Source organism: Cervus elaphus, chromosome 1 (genome assembly GCF_910594005.1).
Source record: "Cervus elaphus chromosome 1, mCerEla1.1, whole genome shotgun sequence".
In the NCBI taxonomy this organism is placed as follows: Eukaryota; Metazoa; Chordata; class Mammalia; order Artiodactyla; family Cervidae; genus Cervus; species Cervus elaphus.
The window spans coordinates 79,254,345-79,273,409 of NC_057815.1; the positions used below are offsets into that span (position 1 = coordinate 79,254,345).

Below are 19,065 nucleotides of genomic sequence, written 5' to 3' on the forward strand. Positions count from 1 at the left end.
ATGCATTATGGGGTCAGACTGGGTTCAAAACACTGATGTCCAGCTCTGTGACCTGGGCAAGTACTGTGCCTCTCTCGGTATGTAAACTAGGGATAATAGCTACTTACCTTCTAGGTATGCTATGAGGATTAAACGAATACATGTAAAACATATAGTAGAATGCCTGGTATTTCCACAAATACCAGTAGATTATTTAGGATCTGGTCCCTTAGGTATGAGGCTTCCACCACTGGTGTTTCCACCATTGCAGGTGAAATATCTGATGTGCAGCCCTATTTACACCACTCTCAACCCACACAAGCTCTGTGTCTGTATCACAAATAAAACCGGGAACAATGAAACGAACAGCGTTGGGCGGTGAGTAGTAGAAAGTCCCCATTGGTTAAGAGAAAAACTCTAATTCTCTACCTTCCCTGAGTGGTTTTGTTCATAGATATGAAGTTTGACTTTTCCTGCATTTTACTTCTTTCTCTCCATTGTAAACCCAATGCTTTGGCCCAGATCTTGGGATGACTGACAAACAGAACTCCTTAAACACAGACCAGGCTTGTAATCTGATAGACTTTCTGCCACTGATCTGGTAGCTTTCAAAGCTCCAGCTGGCCTCGGGTCCTCTGCCCTGGAATTCAAGAATTAGAAAATGTAAACACTGGTTTTTCCCACCCCTTTAAAATAAAATAAGAGGAGAGGGATCTGGGCTCTTGTGACTTTCAAATATCCACAAAGTGGGGGTGAGAGGTCCTCCCACATGAGGGGAGGAGCAGGGTATCACTTTCCCTCATTTATTACTGAAATGTACACCCCTCCCCTCAAATCAATTGCAGCTTCTAGAACTGTGCTCACGGAAGGCAGGTAGAGAGGTTTTCTCTTGCACTGGGATCGGCCACCCCTCGGAGGGCAGATGGAAATAATTTTCTGACTTAAGGCTAATCATTAGGCCCTCCAGACACCATGAGACGCCATAATCTCAGCTGTTGCTGTCTAGCCAGGGTAACCCAGAGGCAGATAAATTTAAGTCAAATCCACAGTCCCTGCCAGTAGCATTCCAAAGCCCTCCCTAAGGCTTCTGGATATTTCTAAGGGACTTACATGCTCCAGGTCATCTCTGCCTCTGGGTCCAAATGTGCTTTGTCCCCAGTTTACTGACCCAGATATAACACCCAACCTCACCCTCAACTTCAACCAACAGCTCACCCTCAAGGGCATTCATAAAACGTTTCACTGGTGGTCATAGAGGTGAGATTGTGTTCCACAACACACACAAGTGAAAATATATTTATGTTCCTGTCCTCTGCAAAATGCTCACTTGTACTTCTCCCCATTCAGCACCCAGCTTTCCACTTTCTCTCTTTCACATCCCATTTCTCCCCCATCCCTCCCAGGAACAGAGGTCAACAAGGCAAATATAAGCAGGGACTAGCAGGTAAGACACCTGTGAACTAAGAAGAGGGGTGTCAGACCACACAGAGGACCCAGACCACCTCAAAGCATTCAGGTTCAAAACCTTTTAAACATTAAAGTGAAAGTGAAGTCGCTCAGTCATGTCCAACTCTGTGCGACCCCGTGGACTGTAGCCCACCAGGCTCCTCCGTCCATGGGATTCTCCAGGCAAGAATACTGAAGTGGGTTGCCGTTTACCTACTAAATACTTCTGCAGACCTTTGACCCAAAGGCTGCCAGTTCTTCCACGCTATAGTCTCCCTCTTTGCCAGAGTCACCCCACGACACCACAAGATTGGTACCCACATGGGAGACAGCAAGGACCCTCTCCTGCCACGCGTGTCCTGAAGCCATGCCATGATTACATGCGCATCAGTGTAGGAGGCTGTTAGCTGTGTGTTTGTCAGCCAGGTACCAGGTGAACTTGAGCTTAGGAATCTGACAGTCTGGGCTCACCCCAGGCTCCACTAATCTTCTTGTATTTTCTTTTTATCATTATTGCTGTACTGTGCTAAGTCACTTCAGTTGTGTCCAACTCTTTGCGACCCCATGGACTGTAGCCTACCAGGCTCCTCTGTCCATGGGATTCACCAGGCAGGAATACGGGAGTGGGTTGCCATTTCCTTCTTCAGGGGATCTTCCAGGCCCAGGGATTGAGCCTGCATCTCTTTATATCTCCTGCATTGGCAGGAGGGTTCTTTACCACTAGTGCCACCTGGGAATCATTTCTGCAGCAAAACGTAAATAACACAGATTTACCATTTTAAGCACTTTTAAGTGCACAGTCCAATGGCCTGTGTAACCATCACCGGTACACATCTCCTTAATGTTATCATCAGTCCTCACTGACACTCTATGCCCATTAAACACTAACTCTCCAATTCCTCCTCCTCCAACCCCTGGTAACCACTGTTCTACTTTCTGCCTTTATGAATCTGACTCCTCTAGGCACCTCACATAAATGGAATCATACAGTATTTATCTTTTTGTGTCTGGCTTCTTTCACTTTAGCATCATGTTTCCAAGACTCATCCATGTTGTCATTTTAATCAGAACATCACTCCTTTTTAAGGCTGAATAGTATTCCATCGTATGTATAGACCCACATTCTGTTTACCCACACGTGGGTTGTTTCTCCCTTTTGGCTGCTGACAATAGTGCTGCAGTGGACATGAGTGTACGAATATTTGCTGGAGTTTCTGCTTTCATTTATTTTGTATCTATTCCCAGAGGTGGAATTGCTATATCAAATGTTTCACTTTTTCAGGTACCATGCCTGTATATCTTTGAACAGGTCACAGACCCTCTCTAAACCTCACCTGGGGAATAACAGCACCTACCCTGCTTTGGTTTAAACACTGAGCTCATCATAAACGCTCAGATGTTTACTCTCCTCGTCCTCTGCCTTTGAGGTACTCTGACTAAATGATCTCTCTAGTCACGCCTAGCTCCTGAAACCCATGATCCCACCATCAAATTATTTCCCTGTTGGAAAAGCTGGAGGTTCTTAGAGTATATATATATATATATATCTCAAGGGAACACCCTCTTCATAGTCCCCACAAAAATCTAGCCCTGCCAAGAAGGCCCAATTTTCATAGCTCTGTCCTTGGAATTTGCTAACACATCCCATTATAAACCAACATCTAATTTTTCTTGCCACTCCTTCCGCCTTGCTTTCTTTCCACATTCCCTTTCTCGACTGGTTGCTCCTGCCCACTGCATATCTGGGCTTCAAATTATCCTACCCGGTTGCCTGGATGCTCGCTCCCCACCAGCTAATGTCTGTTGGAAGCAACACTTGTGAAGTTATTCATGTGAAGGCTTCATTCCCCAGAGTCACATCTTTTCAATGAGTTGTTCCTTTTAGGCTGGATCCTGCTGGCAGAACTTCTGCTATTTGGTGAAGTCAGTGGAATTGGGTTTCTCCCCTCACATGCTGTTTGTGTTGGGTTATCACTTGGCCTGATGTTTGGATTCTCATCCTCAGACACGTGTCCCGAGTCGATGAGCAACAACCGTCTGCCGTGCCATCCCAGTGGATGTTTACATTTCATCAAATGCTCTTTTTAGAAAAGTAATTAGAGGAAATATGCTGCTAAGCTTTCCTTGACGGGGGCCAGATTCAGAATTCCAGCAGGGAGTGGACTCACTCGCTCACAACTTGAAATATTTTCCTTCTCCACTCCATCCCTCTGTGCTCCCTTTAAACGTGAATGCTTGACAGACAATGAAATAGCCTTGCTCTCTGGCTCAGTCAGCTGCTTGGCTGCCCAGACGCCAGGCACCCTCCCTGAAGCTCTTTTTTTCTGTTTGTTTTTGTTGTTGTTGTTGTTGTTGTTGGTTTTGTTTTAGTCTCTAAGTCCTGTCCGACTCTTGATGACCCCACGGACTGTAGCCCGCCAGGCTCCTCCGTCCATGGAATTCACCAGGCAAGAATACTGGAGTGGGTTGCCATTTCCTTCTCCAGAGGCTCTCCCCCACCCAAGGATTGAACCCCTGTCTCCTGCACTAGCAGGCGATTCTTTACCAGAGTCAGCTTTCTTTCCTGAGTAAAAGGTACAAGAGATTCTCAGGTCAGGGATAAACGGGTTTTTCAGATCCTAGGCATGGAAAAAAGGGCAGCTGAGCTTTAGCTTTTATGGATTTCAGCCATCTCACCTGCCATGTTAGAAAAAGAGATGCAGGGACAAGAAAACTAAAGCTGGGAGCTCTGGCACTGTAGAAGGAAGCAGGCTCCTCTGGAGTTGGGCTTGGGCCACCGTGCCCTGGAAGATTGGCACCAAGAGGCAGAGGTGGAACAGGGACAAGTCTTAAGGAAAAGTCACCAACTAAGCCCCGGGCAAGTGGCTAGGTTAAAGGATTACCAGACTCCACCCTCCCGGGCTCCTTCTCCCTACAATACTGGGCTGTTCCAGACCTCAATAAGGGAAAATTCAAATGAAACACTCTCCACCTTGAGAGTAAATCACCAAAGAAGATTTCACCTGGGGCTGGCAGGCTACAGGTAGATGGAAAGTATTGACTAAAACGGGGTGAGGGGGGCGGTGTGCTTTTCGTGTATCTCGGTTTTTGTTCATTTACCATGAAGGGATGTATCCTGAGGTCCAGCTTCCCTTTGACAGTAGCTGATGGCTTTCTACACCCTTACCACCCAACTTCCTCTGTTTCATTGTTGGGCGCTTGCCAGCTCCATGCAGCAATGAAGCACGCACTTTTAAGTAAAGCAAAGGTGATAGGTCACCAGCAGAGGTGGCAGGTAACCCCCACAGAGGGGAGTAGCAAAGGCTCACACACTCCCTGCTCCTCCCGCAAAGCTGCCCTATTTTATCATCTGTGCGTCTTACCTCCTGAGGTTTCACCTTGCCTCCTGACACCTAGCCTCTCTAGCCATAGGACGGATGCTCCTAAGAAGTCCTCCTTCCCTGCTTGCCCAGCAGCAGTCACAGGACAAGCCTGCTCTCCCCTTGCTTCTGCGGGGTCAAGAGGCTCCCAAGAGCTCTGTCTGGGTCTTGTTTCAACCTCACTTGCCCCCGGAGCCCATCTGACGTGGGGTTTGTGGCTCAGAAAATGACATGTGAAAGACACAGAAGCCACAGCTCTTTCTAAATAAACCCTGGGCATCCCCAAAATCAACTTGCACTCTTCACCCCGGCTTTTTCTTCTTCTTTCTCATCCTTATCGGAAAGGAAGTGTATATATGCTGAGTGAGCACCTCTTCCTTGCTGGGAATCTGGTCTGAAAGGTTGTAGTGTGAGATTTCCTCAACAAGATGCTTCAGGACAAACACCCTCGCTGCAAGCCCTGCTCTTATTCACCTCTTTCCTCCCAGCTCACCTGGGAGGGGGATTTTTCCAGGCAGAGATTTGACTGTTGCCTGTCAGAGGGGGCACCTGAGCCTCGGTAGAACCCCAGCGATAATTTCGTGTTTTAAAAAGCTTTAAAAAAAAAAAAAAAAAGGCACATAAAACTGAAGCTGGTACGTTTCCTGAGGCAGTTCAGTCCTACAAGTTGGGATGGCAGAAAAACGGTGTCACGTTCTTAGAAAGAAAGCGGGACACTTCAGCACCACCAGCCAAGCCCCCAAGATTCCCACAAGGAGAAAGCTCACCACCACCACCCACAGACACACAAGCACCCTCTCTTGAGACACCCTGCTCCTGCCCCCTAACTAAACCCAGGAGACAAAAGTCCCACTCCTGGGGGTCCTGAATGCGACTCACAGTACCTCTTGGCAAGGACGAGATGAGAAGGAGCTGCAGGAAAGTAAGCCCCAGCTGCGGCCACCAGCCCAGCTCCATCGTTCCCGCGGCGGTTCCCGGTGTGACTGCTGGGGAGGGACCGAGGGAGCCCGGCGGGCAGGCGGCTCCTACGCGGACCTCCCCAAGCCCCAGCTGAGCGGGAGCTCGGGTTTCAGCTCGCCAGGCTCTTCCATCCTCACCCGAGGGGAACCACCTTCAGCCGGCGCGACGTCAGCCCAAACCTCTCCTCTCCGCGGCCGCCTTAACCCTTGCGGAGCCCGGGGAGGTGTGGCCACGGGGGGAGGCCCCGGGCTGTGGCTGGAAGGGAAGCTGCGGCGCGCGGAGGCCCGCCCAGGTCTGGCTGGGCTCCCCCCGGCGGTGAGGGCAGGGGAGAAGCCAGCAGGACCCTGAATGGGGGGCGGAGGTAGACGGGACTGCGCCCCCCTCCCCCACCTCAGGTGAGGTCTGAAGCCCCACCCCCACCCCACCTCCAGCCGGGATGTGGGGTCCAGTGCCTGCCTTGACTGCACACACTGAGTCCGCCGGATTAAACGCCTGGCCTTGGGGGAGGGGGTGAGCTGGAGATGGGAGGAGAAAAGCGGCCAACCTGCCTCCCCCCTCCCCCTGTATCCCCAGTCTCCTTCCTGCCCAGCGTTTGCTCCTGGCGCTCAGTCTGGAAACCTCCTCCTTTGCCTCTATAGGCTGCTGAGGGGTATTCTGCATGGTCCCACGGCGCCCATTATGGTGAGTTCGGCAGCTTAAAGAGCTCCTGCCCACATGCCAGGCAGGGTACTGGGCTCAGGTATAAAAGAACACACAGGCATTGTCCCGATAGTGAGGCCGTGCAGTCTAGGAACGGAGACGGCAAATGCGATGTTGAAGTGAGGATGAAGGGTGTGTTACAAGACAACAGCTGCCGTTCTTGATCAATTTCTCTGTGCCAGGCATCTGAGTACCTTACATGTATCAACTCATTTATTCCTCATAATACACCTACCATCCCGGTCTTACAGAGAGGGATACTGGGGCATGAGAGTTCAATAGCTCATCCAAGTAAATGGCAGAACCAGGGTTTGAACCCAAGCAGCTTGGGTCCGGAAGCTACAATCCCAGCCAGCAGGCACACTGCTGCTTAAAATCCTGTGTATGCAGTGTTTTATTTAGCCATTCTAGTCACCATGTACAGTAGATGGCACTGTCCCCGTAGTATGGATGTCAAAACCAGGACTCAGAGATTAAATGACTTGTTCAAGGTCACTTTGCTGGAACTGGCAGAGTAGGACTGATACCCAGGTCTAACTCAGGGAAGCACCGGGGTTTCAGGACGTGCTTAATCCCAGTTTGTGAGGTCAGATGAAGAACCAAGGTTGGGAGGAGTGATCATTCGGGCCTAGAGCACTGGGAGGCTTCCCAGAACTGGGGAAGTTTGAGCTGGGACCTGAGAGAGGCAGGATGTCAATCTATGGAGGGAGTGAGGATGTCTTTCTAAGGAAAAGGGCTGAGTTCATCTAATGCCACTGGGAAATAAATGAGTATTTACATGTTTAATTAAAGGATACATTTATCCTTTAATTATCCTTTGTTCAAAGAATCCATGGCAATGTAAACCATTAAAATGAATTTTAGACACACACACACACACACACACACACACACATATATATGTAATCTAGAAAGATGGTATTGATGAACCTATTTGCAGGGCAGTAATGGAGACATAAAAAACAAACTTTTGAACACAGTGAAGGAGAGGGTGGGTCAAATAGAGAGAGTAGCTCTGAAACATATACAATTCCATATGTAAAATAGAACGCTGGTGGGAATTTGCTGTATGATGCAGGGAGCTCAAACCCAATGCTCTGTGACAACCTAGAGGTTTGGGTCCGGGTGGGAGGTAGGAGGGCAGTTCAAGAGGGACGGGACACATGTATACCTATGGCTGATTCAGGCTGATGTATAGCAGAAACCAACACAATATTGTAAAGAAATTATCTTCCAGTTAAAAATAAATAATTTTTAAAAAATGAATTTTAGGGACTTCCCTGGTGGTCCAGTGGCTAAGACTCCAAGCTCTCAAGGCAGGGGGCCTGGGCTTGATCCCTGGTCAGGGAACTAGCTTCAACTAAGAGTTCAGATGCCCATAACTAGAGATCCTGCATGCCACAACTAAGACCCGGTGCAGCCAAATAAAATAAATAAATAAAAAAATATTAAAATGAATTTTAAACAGTTTTGAGATTACACACACATACACACACACACACACATGCACATATATAATCTCATTGGAAAAGACCCTGATGCTGGGAAAGATTGAAGGTGGGAGGAGAAGGGGATGCCAGAGGATGAGATGGCTGGATGGCATCACCAACTCGATGGACATGAGTTTGAGTAGGCTCCAGGAGTTGGTGATGGACAGGGAGGCCTGGTGTGCTGCGGTCCATGGGGTCACAAAGAGTCGGACACGACTGAGCGACTGAACTGAACTGATACAAACACACACAGACACATCTCAGAACACAAGCCAACTCAAGAGGATAAACACTGTACAGTCTGGAAAGAGAAGGTGAAGAGAAAGCATGTAGTCATGGTGCTTGGATTTTATTCTAGAGTTAATGGAAGACTGGCTGTTTAGGAGCAGAAGGTGGGGGCCCAAAGCAAAGTCCAAGAAGAAGAGCCTCCCTGGTATCCAGAATGGGGGATGGAGGAGGCCAAGGCCTGCCTCGAGAGAACAGTTGGACTACTGAACAAGGCCTGGAGCGAGGAGCCGGCAGTGGAAGTTGAAGGGAAAACAATGGGAGGAACTTGGGGAAGGTAGAGTCCTGGGACTCAGGACAGCCTGGAAGGGCAGGAGTCCCGCCATAGGTACTCCACTCAGGGAAATCCCTAAAACCCAGCCTTGGTTCTGGGCCCATCGCAGCCAAAAGACTGGAAGCAAGAACCTAGCGGTCAAATCCTCCACTCACCACTAACTCTGAACCTCAACTGTCTCATCTGTAAAGTGAAAATATTAACCAAAGCTCCTTTGTGGACTGTTTGGATAATTTAATGAGATTATGTACACAAGGCCCTTAGCACAGGATGGAGTTCATTCTAAATGCTCAATAAATATAAATCATTGTCTGTATTATCTGTCTGAGACTGACCCCATGGAAATCCCATGGTATGGGCCTTGTTCCTAACCCTCAATTTCTGTATTAAAGTGAAATTTGTTAAAACAGGCACCAAAAATAACCTTAAAGGGGAGGGTGGGGAAAGTGTCAAAGGGCAGCTGGGTAGCAGGTTAGAAGAGGAGAGGTTTACTTCCTTGCTGCTCAACCAGCCCTAGTTCTTTGCTGATGGGAGTAGCGAGGAGTTGACATGGTTTCCAGGTAACCACAGGATATGATCTCGGGTGGCCTCAGCCTGCAATGGTTTGGAGCAGGGCTTGGGTTCCCAGCCAGAGATTGAGACCAGGGTATGGCCGTGAAAGTACCAGATCCTAGCTCCTAGATCAGTGGTCAGTGACAAGGGCCCTGGCCCTTTGGCTTTGCAGAAAATAATTTCCACAAAGAAAGTGGTGAGATAAGTAAAGTGTTTATTAAGAGGGAAAAAGAGTACAGTTGGTGTGGATAGACACACGAGGGGACTCTGAGAGAGAGTCAGTGAGTCGTGCCCTTGTGGCAGTTTGAATGACTTTTATGGGGTATTTCTTCCAGGGTTTTCTTTAGTCAATCATTTTGATTTGCCTGGTTCACAGTCCATATTCGGTATATCTCAGGATTCTCCCATGTGTGTGCATGCATGCATCTCTTAGCCTAGATGGGTTTTACCGAAAAGGCATATGGGTAGCTTGGCATTAGTTAGCATCACTCCCCTCTGACCTCCAAGGAGCTTTCCTGCACATGTGTGATCGGGGAGGTCTTCAGACTTTGAGAACAAGAAATATGTGGACTGGGCAGGGCCCAGCTTCCTCCCTTATTTGTTCTGCTCATCTCTTCTTGGAGTTTCAGTGCTTAGGGATTAATCTCTCCAGTCATGTTACCCTGGTGGATGGGGGGTGGGAGGGAGGCTTCTACCTCCTGCCTCAGTATTACAGCCTCTTAGAAATCTGTTTCTCCCATTAGCTGACAATGCCATGTCCTTCTTCCCTTGTCTCCCCTCACCTACACACACACAGACACACACACACAGACACAGACACACACACACACACACACACACACACACACACACACCCTCCCTGAGTCTACCCAGCAGCTTCATCACTACAGCAATTTAGCCCACAGGTGATGCATGTGACCTAAAGTCTCTATTGCCAGATCTTTGCTGCTCCAGGCTTAGGGGACTGGAAACAGGCCTTCACATCTATTTTTGGTATACCCACAGGAATAATGTCACTAATTTGGGTTTGCAAATTTCCTAGGACTAGGGAACCTGGAAAGGAATTCTCAAAAAGGAGTGGGACACATTCCTCTGGGGAACTGAAAGCAGTGATCAGATATTACCTTGTTGAACTTGACAATAAACTTGGACTGGTAGAGAAAGAGGGAAGCAATAACTATGATACAAAAAAGGTGGGTAGGTTGTCTGAGGTCATACAACCCTACATAAATTTCAGTTTTCCTACACAAGTTTAGCTTCCTCTCTTTCCATTAACTCAATTTTTCATGTTAATAGAGTTTAGTGTTGTTCTAAATCAGGATTCTTGACCCAGGTTCCATGGGGTCTACCGGGAGGACTTTTCACAGGGCCTTTGAACCTCTGGAAATGATATGCAAATTTTTCTTGGACCAAGAGGAAGTTGTGGCCTTCAAAGTCTCATAGGGATCTGCAAATACCTAGGTTTTTTAGAATCACTGATCTTCACAAGTTAACATCGAAAAATTCACCAAATATTTGTTGGGTTTGGGGAAAGTGGTTTGGTACATACAGTGATTGAGTCTAAGCTATAAACTGCACAATGGATATTTTTAGGACCCTCCCTCCCCGCAGCCCACCCCCCCACCCCCCACTTTTTTTTATTTTTGTCTTAAGAGCACTTGTTCTGGATCACACTGCCTACTGCTGAATCCAGGTGGACCACTAGCTACTTGTGTACGCCTGGGTAGTTTATTTCACCTATGATGGCTGTAGTTTTCTCATCTGTTAAGTGAGGAGAATAATGGTACCTGCCCCCATGGGGTTGGAGTAAAGAGCTCAGAACAGTGTCTAAAATACACTAAGTGCTCAGGAAACACTATTTTTATTATGGTTCTCTCCCCCTCCTGCCCTCACTTCTGGGAGGAATAAATCACTAGAAAGGCAGGATGTAAAAGAGGCCAAGTGCCATGCTGGGGAACAGGGAACGATACCTGGAATTAAAAATTATCTTCTTATAATGAGCACCCAGAAATCAACAATTGGCTGTAGTAGATGGAGTCGGGCCACCCATTTAATTACAAGTCACAGTCCCCACTAATTTTCACATGAAAGGATAAGGCACTCTAAAAAACCTGAACCTTTTTCACTGCCATGGGAGGCTGATTGCATGTGAATACACGGAAAGAAACCTCAGTGGAGGCTGTCTTGTGAATGACAACAGCTCCCCAGTCTCCAAGCTATAACTTTTTCAGATCAGCAGCTTGAGCAGAAACCATCGAGGGCAAGCCAGAGGAAACAGCTAGGGTGAGACCCGTCTGTAAGCCTACGAGAGGCATCCCAGACTGTTTGCTGGTCATTATGTTTGATTTTCATCAGCCGTACGAAACACAAAGTTCAAGTCACCCAGGGCCAGAGATGGAGAAGGGTAGGCCTGGGGGAAAGACAAAGGGCCCTTCCACCAGAGCCTGCTCTAACTGGCCCCGCTATGGAAGTCTCCAGCCCTAATGAATCCCGGCTGTTCACCTACACAACAAGCGGTGATGTTGTGCCTCCAGGGCTGGCTCAGCTCCACTCCCTTTCCACCAGGAGCTGGGCAAGCGGGTAGGTGAGTCTGTGGTTCTTTCTTTGGCCACATTCTTCTTGCTCTATGTCATTCTTCATGGAAATTGCTGAAAGAGGGCGCGCTTCCTTCCTTCATGGTCATTGCACTCCCGAATCTCTTGGGGAAACCAGTTCTTGATTTTCATATGTGTATTTATAAACTTCAATTTAAATCAAAATTTCTGCTATGCCACGAGCTGCAAAGCTTTATAAAGAACTCTGGCAAAAACTGGGACCCCAGTTTTTGAGTTAGTCCAAATGACTAACTCAAGAGTTACATGTAGTTGTGCCATTTTGACATATAGTTGAGCCATTTTGGGTGGAGAAAGGACCAAAACATAGAAAAATGCTGAGGGAAGGCAGCAGGGTATGGTGGCATGAAAAAAGCACCAGGTCCCAAGGTGAACCAAGGCTCTACTACCTACCGGCTGGGTGAACTTGGGCAAGTCCATCAGCTCCTCTGAGTCTCACTTTGAAAGAAAGTGAAAAGTGTCAGTTACTCAGTCCTGTCTGACTTTTTGTGACCCCATGAACTATAGCCCACTAGGCTTTTCTGTCTATGAGAGCCTACCAAGTATTCTCCAACTAGTATTCTCCAACCAAGAATACTGGAGTGGGTTGCCATTTCCTCCTCCAGGGGATCTTCCCCACCCAGGGGATCAAAACTGCATCTCCTATGCTCCTCATTGCAGGCAGATTCTTTACCATATGAGTCACCAGGAAAGCAGCAGTCTCACTTTTGTCATCAGTAAAAGGGAGGTGAGAGCTGCCTTATCATTCTGGTGAGATTAAAATGAGGCTGGCCTGCATAATGATAGCTCAATCAAGGTTGACTGTTACGAACATCTAATCTTAGAGTTTCATTTTGAAATAGGTACCATTTTCCACAGCTCTGGTGATGGAAGTTAGGTTATGTTCCTATATTGATTTGAAGCCAATGTGTGTCTGAAAAATATATTGCCTTGTACAGTTATGCTTCCAGTTGGAGGTCTAGGGGCAGAGTGTGCATTTGTTCAAAGACAAATTAAGAGGTCTGACCTGAGTGGACCCTGTCCAGGTACTAAAGAAAAAAGCATTCTGACGTTTGTTAAACACTGCAGGGAAGGGGACTTCCTTGGTGGTCCAGTGGTTAAGAATCCACCTTCCAATGCAGGGGACATGGGTTCAGTCCCTGGTCAGGGGTACTCAGATCCCACATGCCGCAGAGCAACGACGTCTATGCTGCAACCACTAAGTCCACGTGACAGCTAGGGAGTCTGTGTACCGCAACAAAAGTTCCCGCCAAAAGACGGAACATTCCAGAAGCATGTAACCAGGGGGTCCAATCTGGTCTGAAGGTCGGAAAAGTTAACCTGAGAAGGCGACATTGAGCTTCAGAGCTGAAGAAACACAAAGGGAAGGGAGAGTGGAGGACAAGAGATGAGAAAGACCGGGTACTAAGGCGGCTACAGGGGCAGGCAGGCCTTGAAAACCATGAAGTTGATTCTGCAGGGGTCATGGGAAACAACTTGAGCGTCAGTGACTGGATCGGATGGGTGTCCCAGGTTCTCCTCTCTGCAACAATATCCAGTATGCAACAGGACGGAGAGAAGTGGCTTGAGAAGCACTGAGGAGGTAGAAAGGACGGGCTCAGTGATCATGGTATAGATTGAGGAGAAATATAAGGGAGCAAAGTGAGGGTTATCCCTGTTGCTAACCACATAGGTGTGGACAGATGCCTGGCGGTGAGCTATGCAGGACTGCTCTCCTCTCTCTCAGCCTCTCTCTCTGTCTCTGTCAGATCACTCACTCTGGGAGAAGTCAACTGTGCAAAGCTCACATGGAAAGGAACCAAAGCTTCCTGACAACAGTCCCCCAGAGGAGCTTGGGAGCACATCCTCCCTTCTGGGGCCCTTCTGGTGGTTGCAGCCCTCAGTAGCAACTTGCCTGCAACCACGCAAGAGTCCCCTTAGCCAGACCCACCCAGAGAAGTTGCTCCCAGACCCCCGACCTTCAGAAACTAGGCAAGATAACAAATCATGTTGCTTGGCACTGCTAAATTTGTTCCATGGCAAGAAATGACTAATACAAAAGATCTCTGAATTGGATGATCTTTAGAAGAAACTAAAAGTGTCTATACAGTTGGTAAATCTGCAGCCAAATGAAAACTGCTAGAGTTTAAGGACCCAACGGTGATAAATTTAATAGAGTGAGACTATCACAGGAAAGAGGCAGTCAGCAGTGCATAACAGCAAACCCAGCTTACCTGGCTTAAACAATAAGGAATTGTATTGTCCAGTATAGCAATAAGTCCACAGTTAGGACGACTCCAGAGCTCAGTCTGTGCCCCAAAAATAGTGTTAAATATTTAAATAGCTCTAAGTAACCAGCAGATATATATGGTATGCACATATTTATACAGAATCTCAGGACATTTAAAAATAGCATATGTTGTATGGATGGCTAACAGGGACATGAAAAGTACTCATTATCGTTAATTATTCATTCAGTTCAGTTCAGTCGCTCAGTCGTGTATGACTCTTTGCAACCCCATGAATCGCAGCACGCCAGGCCTCCCTGTCCATCACCAACTCCCGGAGTTTACTCAAACTCATATCCATCAAGTTGGTGATGCCATCCAGCCATCTCATCCTCTGTCATCCCCTTCACCTCCTGCCCCCAATCCCTCCCAGCATCAGGGTCTTTTCCAATGAGTCAACTCTTTGCATGTGGTGGCCAAAGTATTGGAGTTTCAGCTTCAGCATCAGTCCATCCAATGAACACCCAGGACTGATCTCCTTTAGGATGGGCTAGTTGGATCTCCTTGCAGTCCAAGGGACTCTCAAGAGTCTTCTCCAACACCACAGTTCAAAAGCATCAATTCTTTGGCGCTTAGCTTTCTTCACAGTCCAACTCTCACATCCATACATGACCACTGGAAAAACCATAGCCTTGACCAGATGGACCTTTGTTGGCAAAGTAATGTCTCTGCTTTTTAATATGCTATCTAGGTTGGTCATAACTTTACTTCCAAGGATTAAGTGTCTTTTAATTTCATGGCTGCAGTCACCATCTGAAGTGATTTTGGAGCCCAAAATAATAAAGTCTGACACTGTTTCCACTGTCTCCCCATCTATTTCCCATGAGATGGTGGGACCAGATGCCATGATCTTAGTTTTCTGAATGTTAAGTTTTAAGCCAACTTTTTCACTCTCCTCTTTCACTTATTAGAGAAATGCAAATCAAAACTATAGTAATGTATCACCTCACACCTGTCAGAATGGCCATCATCAAAAAGTCTACAAATAATAAATGCTAGAGCAGGTGTGGAGAAAAGAGAAACTTCCTACACTGCTGGTGGGAATGTAAATTGGTATAGTCACTGTGGAAAACAGCATGGAGGTTCCTCAAAAGCCTAAAAATAGAGGTGCCATATGACCCAAATGAACAGAGGAGTCTGGTGAGCAACAGTAACCATGGGGTCAAGAAGAGTTAGACACAACTGAGCGACTGGCACACACAGTCACTTCGGTCATGTTCAGCTCTCTGCAACCCCATGGACTGTAGCAGGCCAGGCTTCTCTGTCCATGGGGTTCTCCAGGCAAGAAGACTGGAGTGGGTTACAATTTCCTCCTCCAGGGATCTTCCCGACCCAGAGACTGAACCAGCATCTCTTAATGTCTGCTGCATTGGCAGCCAGGTTCTTTAACACTGGCACCACCTGGGATGCTATATATATGTGTGTGTGTGTGTGTGTGTGTGTGTATATATATACACACATATATATATATGGAATATTATATGGAATAAAAAAGAATGACATAATGCCACTTGCAGCAATATGGATGGACCTAGAGGTGATCAGACTAAGTGAAGTAAGTCAGATAGAAAAAGACAAATATTTTATCACTTATATGTTGAATCTAAAAAATGGTACCAATGAACTTATTTACAGAACAGAAACAGACTCATGGACATAGAAAACAAACTTATAGTCACTAAAGGGGAAGGCAGGGAGGGATAAATTAGGGGTATGGAATTAACAGATACATACTACCATATGTAAAATAGATAATAAGAATTTACGGTATAACACAGAGAACTATATTCACTATTTTGTAATAATCTATAATGGAAAATAATTTTTTAAAAGGATATATATACACACATATATGCAAATCACATTCTGTACCTGAAACTAACAGTTTTATAAATCAACCACACTACAGTTAAAAACAGCATATGTTACTTGTGAATACAAACTTATCATTAAACTATTAAAAATAGGTAGAAATGACATGGTGGTGGTGGTGGTTTAGTCGCTAAGTCGTGTCCGACTCTTTCGACTCTATGGAAATGACATACAGTACCTTAAAGGCAGTAGTTGCCATTGAAAAGAAGGGGTATCAGGATTCCCTAGTGGTCCAGCGGTGACGAATCCACCTTACAATGCAGGGACGATGGTTCCATCCCTGGTCTGGGAACTAGGATCCCACATGCCATGGAGCAACGAGGGCCATGCGCCACAACTACTGAGCCCACACTCTAGAGCCCATGGCTCGTGAGCTGCAACTACTGATGCCTGCGAACTCTAGAGCCTGTGCTCTGTAACAAGAGAAGCCACCGCAGTGAGAAGCCCGCATCCGGCAGCTGGACAGTGGCCCCCACCCACTGCAACTAGAGAAAGTTCACACACAGCAATGAGGAACCCAAAGACCCAGCACAGCCAAAAAGAAAGAAAAAAAAGGAAGGGTGTCACCAAATGTGATATATGAAAGTTTAGCTTAAATATTAAACAAGTAAAAGAGAAATTGAAGCAATTGAAGCCAAATGTTAACATCTGTCTCTCTTTGAGGCTAGTACATAGGGTTCTGTTATAGTCTGGAATTTTTTTGGATGTCTGGATTATTAATAACTATATCTATATTTTATAAAGTAGCTACAAAAATGTAAGAAAAGGACGCATGGGAAAATATTTTAATGGATAGATAAGACAAGCATTTATTCTTTAAGAAAACATTTTGAAAGAATAAAATAATTCCATTTGCAGCAATATGGATGGACCTACAGATTATCATAACAGTGAAGGAAGTCAGAAACAGAAAGACAAATGCCATGCGATACCACTTATATGTGGAATCTAAAATATGACACAGAAGAACTTATCTACGAAACAGAAACAGTCTCACAGACATAGAGAACAGACTTATGGTTGTCAAGGGGCTGGGGGGTAGGGGAGGGTTGGACTGGGAGCTGGGGATTGGCAGATGCAGACTGGGACAGACAGAATGAATCAACAACAAAGTTCTACTGTATAGCACAGGGGACTATATTCAATATCCTGTGAAAAAGCATAATGGAAAAGAATATGGAAAAGAATGTATGTATATGTATAACTGAATCACTTTGCTAGGCAGCAGACATGCACACAACATTATAAATCAAGTATACTTAAATTTTAAAAAAAAGAAAACATTTCGAGTGTCTCCTATGTGTCAGCCACACTCTAGGCTATGGGGACAGCATGGTGAACAAGACAGAATGACTCCTGTCTTCATGGAGCTTACATCCTCCTGGGCAAAGATATATAACGAACAAAGAAGAGCAGACCAGATGGGAGAGCGCTATGCTAGAAATGAAACAGAGAACTATGGTAGGAGTGATGGAGGAAGGTACTTCAGTTTGTGGAATCAGAGCAGGCATCTCTGAGAAGGTGACAAGGAAGCTGGCTCCTAGAGTAAAACATCATGAGTGCCTCCAAGGAAAGGGCATTCCAGGCACACGGAACAGCTAATGTAAAGGCTCTGAGCTAGGAATGAGCTTAGAGCGCACGGGAGCGTGAAGAAGTCCAGTGTGGCCAGCACACAAGTGGATAACCCACTCTCGAGAAAAGAGGGGATATGGCAGGGGCTGGGAGAACATGCTCAGATGATCAAGTGAATTTACACCAACATCGCATTACCTTTGGGGCACTGGGGAATTCTCTGAAAATTTAGTGGAAAGCTATGGATCCTGGAAAAATACACACATACTGATTTTGCTTATAATTTCAGGATATGCGTGGACCCTCTGAAGCCCACCCAGAAATGATCTAATTGCAGCATTCAAACTTAAGCCACATTATTCCCAGTTGGTGAGGGTATGGGGGCCTGACCATTTTTACTCAGATGCGGGCCATTTCTACTCTAGTGTTCCCTACCACGCCGGCCAATGCTATACCAGTCTGAAGGTCTGCTACCCCATCCTCCTGTGTTTCCGCTTGCTTTTCACCAGGTCAGACCTACGTAGCAGTCTGAAGGCTCTCCCTGCCTAATCCTGCTTCTTTCCCTTTTATGTTTCACAGGCTTTACCACCAAGAATTCTTTTTTTTCAACGTATTTATTTGTGGTTGTTCTGGGTCTTCATTGCCATACATGGGCTTTGTCTGGTTGCGGCAAGCAGACACTGCTCTCCAGTCGCTGTGTGCAGGCTTCTCACTGCGGTGGCTTCTCTTATTGAGGTGAGGACTCTATAGCAGGGGTTCAGTAGTTGTGGCACATGGGCCCAGCTGCCCCAGGGCCTGTGGAATCCTCCTGGACCAGGAATTGAACCCGGGTCCCCTGCACTGGCAGGCAGATTCCCAATCACTGGACCACAAGGGAGGTGCTACTGCCAAGAATTCTATCTGGCACTTCTAACTTTGCTTGGTGTCTGTTTCTTAGACACCAGTACAACCAATATTGTATTGGAACCAACCAATACAACCATTACCGGGAATAATAAAAAACAAGAGGTGGTAAGAGGGGGTTGTGGTTCTAGATCACACAGCTGGCAAGGAAAGCCCCATTCCCCAATGGTATTTGAGGTACAGATAACCCTGGCACAAGGAGGCAACCTAACTGCTAAAGATTTCCCAGGTGGCTACTTAGAAGTACTTCCTAGTGGAGGAGAATGCCTGGGCTGGGATGAAGATTCAGGCTTTTACTCATTATGGAGGAATAGCACATTTAAGGACAATGGAGTCAGCCGGTTACTAAATTGATCTGATGCCCTGCAGAGGGATAATGAGAAACTAAGTATAATTAACAATTTAAATACTAAGTGTGAAAGCCAGTGGTCCTCTTTGGTAGTTCCTGCAGTAGGAGAGTGGATTAAACTGAGAAACAAACTCGGGTTCTGATATTTATAGGCTTCAAAGAGAGTGGAATGCTTAGTCATGGCTGGTCTACTATGCTATGATATCAGTGTCCTGCCTGGAAAAACTTGAACTCTTGAACCTGACATTGACTCATCTGTATGGATACTCCCAAAGTGTGTGGTTCCACTGAATTCCCTGAATCCCCCGAGCCTTCAGAGATGGCTCATCTGTTGCTGTTAAGAACCGGAGCTCCGTCCTATGGGAAGAAATAGTGTGGGTGTTTTCCCACTGCAAGAAGACAAGGGTCCTCCTTAGGAGTTTGCCTCAGGCCTGTCCTGGCTACCA

General features: G+C 46.6%; 1 protein-coding gene across 1 annotated transcript in view; it reads right to left on the reverse strand.

Moving 5' to 3' along the window:
* PAMR1 (peptidase domain containing associated with muscle regeneration 1) overlaps positions 1 to 6,115 on the reverse strand; it is a 76,848-nt gene extending 70,733 nt beyond the window's left edge. Inside the window, exon 1 of the mRNA XM_043909304.1 lies at positions 5,669 to 6,115. Coding sequence (XP_043765239.1) covers positions 5,669 to 5,741 — 73 coding nt within the window. The 5' untranslated portion in view covers positions 5,742 to 6,115. The remainder of the gene's footprint in view (positions 1 to 5,668) is intronic.
* Between the last annotated feature and the right edge of the window lie 12,950 nt (positions 6,116 to 19,065).